Source organism: Megalobrama amblycephala, linkage group LG1 (assembly GCF_018812025.1).
Source record: "Megalobrama amblycephala isolate DHTTF-2021 linkage group LG1, ASM1881202v1, whole genome shotgun sequence".
NCBI classification, from domain to species: Eukaryota; Metazoa; Chordata; class Actinopteri; order Cypriniformes; family Xenocyprididae; genus Megalobrama; species Megalobrama amblycephala.
In genome coordinates this window covers 5,424,242-5,431,000 of record NC_063044.1, presented here as the reverse complement: position 1 = coordinate 5,431,000, position 6,759 = coordinate 5,424,242, and the positions used below count along the sequence as shown (strand labels likewise).

The window sequence follows — 6,759 nt, the reverse complement described above, 5'->3', positions numbered from 1 at the left end:
GAGATGTGTGGATGCGTTTTTTTTTTTTTTTTTTTTTTTTAAACTAAGGAGGAAAAACTGTTAATAAAATTACCTGTGTATGTGTGGACTAGGCCCTAGTTTTCCCAGGAGGTCTCCCATCCAGAAAATTACCAGGCTCAGCCCTTCTTAGCTTCAGTGGGAAGCCAGTCTTGGGCTACAGGGTGATATGGCTGCTGTCAAAACATTTTTTCTGTGAACTCAAATACATTTTTATCGAATCGATTGCATCCAATTATTTTATAATCAGTTATTATACCAGCACTCACCATAGCAAATTAAATATCTTTGATACAACATGTTCTATCAAAGTTAAAGCACTTTTGCAAAATGTAAGGTATTGGGTGATTGTCAATGGGAACTCCATCTATAAGAGTAAAAAAAACACGCACAGACAAATCCAAATTAAACCCTGCAGCTCGTGATGACACATTGATGTCCTAAGACATGAAACGATCGGTTTGTGCAAGAAAACGAACAGTATTTATATAATCTTTTACTTACCTCTAATACACCACTATGTCCAACTGCGTTCAGCATCCGGTTAGTGAGGTCAAAAAATGCATTCTGATGATGGAAGTGATCTCTCACGCTTTGCTTCAATGAGTGCGAGACATTACTTCTGCTGTCAGAGTGCATTCAGACCTCACTAACCGGATGTGCAGGGCAGTTGGACATATTCGTGTTTTAGAGGTAAAAAATGATATAAATACTGTTCGGTTTCTTGCACAAACCGATCGTTTCGTGTCTTAGGACATCAATGTGTCGTCATGAGCCACAGGGTTTAATTTGGATTTGTCTGTCGTGTTTTTTTGACTCTTATAGATTGTGTTCCCATTGACATACATTATACGACTGATAGACGGCAACGGTTAGAGTTAAAAATCATCATTTGTGTTCTACTGAGGAAACAAAGTCACCTACATCTTGGATGCCCTGGGGGTAAGCAGATAAACATCAAATTTTCATTTTTGGGTGAACTAACCCTTTAAGGTTTATGAAAAAGTAATTTAAAGTTAGTTGAATTCTGTCTGAAATGTTCAGAGCAATCATAAGAATACTGATTTTAGGTCAAATTCTGAAGTTAAGCCTTTGATCAAAAATGATGAGGTTGCTGTCACAAAACGTGCCCATTTCAGGCTTTAGTATAGCAAAAGTGTGACATTTTATGTAACTTTTATATTTGCAATTACTGAATTAGTGTGAGGGACATCTGATTGATAGGAAAATTGTGATTTTATCACAAATACATTTTATAAGAATATTCAGAGAGCTCCCATAGTGTCCATAACTTAAAATAATGACCAATAATAATATTGATGTCTGAGATGGTAAAATATGTTTTTCTGGAAGTTAAATATGTCATTAATGTTGTGTGGTGTTCAGAAAAGTAACACATTTTGGTAAAAAATCTAAAAATGTGTAAGTCCAAATCGTACCGGTTTCGTGGAGTGACTCAAATGCTGTAACGTCAGTCATTCTGCAAAATTTAGGTAAAAAGTAGGCCTAAACATAACGTTCTGTGGTTTTCACTGAAATATTTAACTGTAATAAATTATCTCCTTTCTCTCCTAATCCTCACTCACGAAGGATGTTGATGCAGCTCGAATCCCACACGAGTCTATCATTTTAAGTAATTTTCACTTCTCATTGCAAATTGTTTTGAAAGGTAAAAACGGCGCATCTTAGGCTACTCGTGCGAAGGAAGTATATTTCCCCTCCTCTCGCCGCTTCACACTCCAGTCCAGTGGGTGGCGGTAAGGCACCATATGTTTGTTTGACAACCACCATTACACCACAGAGGAAGGTTAGTTGGTTTTTCCTCTAGTGTTTTGTCTTAGTACTGGTTTAATACAAACGGCGAGAAATGTACTTTTAGTATATAGAACGATACAAATTTTGAATCAGGTCAGTACTCTCGATCTCATAAGACGGTAGTAAGTTTTCAAACAAGCAGGAATATCTGGAGGAGTATCAACTGAACTGAGATCTGCTGCTGTGAAGATGGTGTTTGTTAAAGAGGAGAGTGAGGAGGACATGAGTGAACCAGAACCCTGGAGAATAAAACACGAGGAACAAGGAGGTTGGTGTCTATTCTTCATTCATGTTTAATTACTGTTGTGCAACATTAAGCTAACAAATCTTTAGACACATAGATAGATTAGAAATATTGTATAGAATGGAATAAATGAGGCTAGATTAATATAGATAGATCTTATCTCTCTGACCAAAAACGTCTAAGTTCTTTCTGCTGTTCTAAAATTAAACCAAATTAACGACATGCTGGCGCATTCGTCCCCAGTGTTCTGAAATATTCGGTGTCTGAGATTTTCGGTGACACTGGGCGGAGCTTACATTGAATATTCACGAGTTTCCTGTTTTGTGTTAAAGCGCCACTGAACATTTTAAGTGCAAAAACTAGTATGGGCTACAACTGTTTTGATTTAATTTTCTTTTAGTTTCACTTGATAAGATAACTTGTATAAATGCATCTGTGGTGGCATAATAAAAGTTTCAGTTGTGATTATTTTGTCATTGCCCTATTGCTTTCTCAGTTGATAACCTGCATAACTTAACCAGACATTATTATTTTTAAAACATATTTATTGAAAGTTAGGTTTATGTGTATGTTTTTGACATGCATGAATTAATGCATGTAAACCTTCTTTATCTTTTTCTGCAAAACACACATTGCTCTATATGAATAGAAACGGTTATTAGCTTCCCTGCAGCATTTTAATAAGGTTTTGGTTTAATTCTACAAGCTTTCCACAACAATTAAAGGTGAAATATGTAATATTTTTGCAGTAAAATATCCAAAAACCACTAGGCCAATGTGTTACATATTTTGTTCACTTGAGTACTTACAATATCCCAAATGTTTCCAACTATTTGTAAATCATTATAAAATTGCAATTTTATCCAAGGCTCCGGGATGTGTGAGCAGTCGCCTGTCAATTACGTCATACTTGCGTTACCCTTGGTTTCCGGTTTTATTTTGTAGAAACCATGGAAACACCAAAGATGCTTTAATATATTACATGTTTTAATAGGCAAGGCAACATCTGTTTTGATATATTTATAGAAATTTATAGAAAACAAATTGTTGTTATATAGCTCAATATCTGTAATATCAAAGATGAGGTAAATAATGAGAGTATCATCTCTGGCGAATCATTGGCTGCGTTCATATCAAACATAGCTAACACATGACACGACATAACACAATATATAGCCTAGCATATATAAAATATTGTGCATCAATAACAGTTAGAATATAAGCTTGACTTCGTTTAATGCTGAAACATGGGCTAATTACCTTTAATGGAAGTCGAAGAGCATGCACTAACATTTTCAGAGTCGCTTTAACACAAAACAGGAAACTAGTGAATATTCATCATGTCATTGACCTATTTTGACACATACACTATATTGCTAAAAGTTTTGGGACGCCTGCCTTTACATGCACATGAACTTTAATGACATCCCATTCTAAATCCGTGGGGTTTAATATGCAGTTGGCCCACCCTTTGCAGCTATAACAGCTTCAAATCTTCTGGGAAGGCTTTCCACAAGGTTTAGGTGTGTGTTTATGGGAAGTTTTGACCATTCTTCTAGAAGCGTATTTGCAAGGTCAGGCAGTGATGTTGGCGAGAAGTCCTGGCTTGCAGTCTCCGCTCTAATTCATCCCAAAGGTGTTCTATGGGGTTGAGGTCAGACTCTGTGCAGGCCAGTCAAGTTCCTCCACACCAAACTCACTCATCCATGTCTTTATGGACCTTGCTTTGTGCACTGGTGCGCAGTCATGTTGGAACAGGAAGGGGGCCATCCCCAAACTGTTCCCACAAAGTTGGGAGCATGAAATTGTCCAAAATGTCTTGGTATGCTAAAGCATTAAGAGTTCCTTTCAGTGGAACTCAGGGGCCAAGCCCAACCCCTGAAAAACAACCCCATACCATAATCCCCCTCCACCAAACTTTACACTTGGCACAATGCAGTCAGGCAAGTATGTTCTTCTAGCAACTTCCAAAGCCAGACTCGTCCATTAGATTGCCAGACAGAGAAGCGTGTTTTGTCACTCCAGAGAACACGTCTCCATTGCTCTAGAGTCCAGTGACGGCGTGCTTTACACCACTGTATCCAATGCTTTGCAATGCACTTGGTGATGTAAGGCTTGGATGCAGCTGCTCAGCCATGGAAACCCATTCCATGAAGCTCTCTACGCACTGTTCTTGAGCTAATGTGAAGGCCACATGAAGTTTGGAGGTCTGTGGCTATTGACTCTGCAGAAAGTTGGCGACTTCTGCGCATTGTACATTCTGCGCTGACCCCACTCTGATTTTACGTGGCTGAGTTGCTTTTGTTCCCAATTGCTTCCACTTTATGATACCACTAACAGTTGACCGTGGAATATTTAGTAGTGAGAAAATTTCACGAATGGACTCATTGCACAGCCTATTACGGTACCACGCTTGAATTCACTGAGCTCCTGAGAGCGACCCATTCTTTCACAAATGTTTGTAGAAGCAATCTGCATGCCGAGGTGTTTGATTTTATACACCTGTGGTCCATGGAAGTGATTGGAACACCTGAATTCATTGATTTGGAGGGGTGTCCCGATACTTTTGGCAATATAGTGTATATATTTACATCGTTGTGTAATCTACATTGTTGGGTAGATTACACAAATTCTTTTCAAAATACATCTAAAGGTACATTTACACAACAAATCAAAGTTTTTACTTTGAGTTTTTGAAAAGTTTTGCATACAGACAACGTTGTGAAAATGATCCCCTTTAGTTAAAACAATGATGTCATGTGCATGTGTATTGCGTGTTCAGTCTATTGGTGCATAATGTTTCTTTAAAAAAGTGATATCGCCAACTACTGGCATGAATAATACAACAGTTTTAGTCATCTAGCCTGCTCCGTGTAAATGGGGATTTTATCAGCATGTAAAAAATGTGAATGAAAAACCTTTCTGTTTTTAGTACATTGTTGTTGTTGTGTATCCTAATTTCCTTTTATTTTCCAAATGTTCCAATTAATTTTCATATTTTTTTAATGTTTTCATTTTAGTCCTGGTGAAAGTGAAAGAGGAAAGAGAAGATCTGAATGAACTGGAAGAGAAACATCAGTATCAGAAAGCTTGTGATGTCACCACTGGAGAAAAACCATTGAATTCCTTCAAAACGGAAAACAGCAGCATTCAAATAACAGAAGTCAAAGGGCCTTTCATCTGCTCTCAGTGTGGAAACACTTTCAAACAGAAAAGAAGCCTTATGAATCACATGTTAATTCATAGTGGGAAAAAACCTTTCACCTGTTCTCAGTGTGGAAACACTTTCAAACAGAAAAGAAGCCTTAACAATCACATGTTAGTTCATGCTGGAGTAAAGCCTTTCTCCTGCCCTCATTGTGGAAAGTGTTTTACACAGAAAAGACAACTTAATGAGCATTTGCCAATTCACACTTCAGAAAAGCCTTTCAAATGCTCTCAGTGTGGAAACTCTTTCACACGTAAAGAAAATCTTAAGAAACACATGTTGATTCATGCTGGAATAAAGCCTTTCATCTGTCCGCAGTGTGGTAAGGGTTTCACACAGAAACCACACCTTAATGATCATATGGTTACTCACACTTCAGAAAAGCCTTGTACCTGCCCTCAGTGTGGAAAGTCTTTCACTCGTAAAGGATACCTTAAGACTCACATGTTAATACATACTAGAAAAAAGCCTTTTATCTGCTCTCTGTGTGGAAACTCTTTCATATGTAAAGGAATCCTGAAGAAGCACATGTTAATTCATGCTGGAATAAAGCCTTTCACCTGCTCCCAGTGTGGAAAGAGTTTTACTCAGAGAAAACAACTTAATGAGCATGTGCTATTTCACAGTGAAACACTTGTTTTGCCATCATTACTGAAGAACCACCAGAACGTTCATAAAACTGAGAAGCCGTATGCTTTCTAGGAGATTTCTAAGGGTTGACTCTTTAAAAAGGCACCAGAACATAATACATGAGAGCATGAAAAACTTGTGTGCTTTGTAGGGATGGACATTGCTAAGGTTTTACTGCTGTTACTGATACTGCTCGGTCGATCTATTACTTTAACAGTATTCTTATTGGTTATTTTTGTTATATAAAAACAAAATCGAATCCTTAATTCTTAAATTCGATATTTTCTCTCTCTCTCAAAACTATAAAATATGTTCATTTGTTGTCATTTTGTGGCAATTTTCTGTTCACTATACATGACTTAATAAAAGAACTGTGAGAACTGTGAGATTTATGCTCAAATGTAACACATTCCTACACAAATAAATGTAATGCACAAAAATTATTCAAAACTTGAGATGTAGGCAATCCAGCAATGATTATGTCAGAGATCAAATTTGAATAAGGAATAACAAATTTATTAATTAAAAAATATAGAGGCAAACAAATTAAGTATTAATAAATTCTAGAGTCTTGTATCTAACAGATGAAGATAATGAAATGAGAGGTAGGAGAGAAGAAGCAGAAGATGCTGAAGAGATGCGAGAAGCAAAAAGAGCAAAGAAAAATCAAAGAAAAGCTGAACTATCAAAGACAAGCCCATTTTATACCATAAGCATAGGAAAACTTGCATCCCACTCAAACTATGTTTTGGTCAAATAAGAAAAGGTCAAACAGACTTATCCATTATGTCATAGTTGGTGTAACAGCTAGGTCAGAGTGACTGGTCAAATGTCAGAGATGTTT

The 6,759-nt window shown here is 37.0% G+C and overlaps 1 protein-coding gene across 1 annotated transcript; it reads left to right on the top strand.

The window, feature by feature from the left end:
• The first annotated feature begins 1,785 nt into the window (after window positions 1–1,785).
• On the top strand, window positions 1,786–6,428 carry LOC125260910 (gastrula zinc finger protein XlCGF8.2DB-like). The gene is made up of 2 exons (XM_048179451.1): window positions 1,786–2,101; window positions 5,098–6,428. The coding sequence occupies exons 1-2, from the start codon at window positions 2,023–2,025 to the stop codon at window positions 5,985–5,987; spliced, it is 969 nt and encodes a 322-aa protein (XP_048035408.1). The 5' UTR covers window positions 1,786–2,022; the 3' UTR covers window positions 5,988–6,428.
• Window positions 6,429–6,759: the final 331 nt, after the last annotated feature.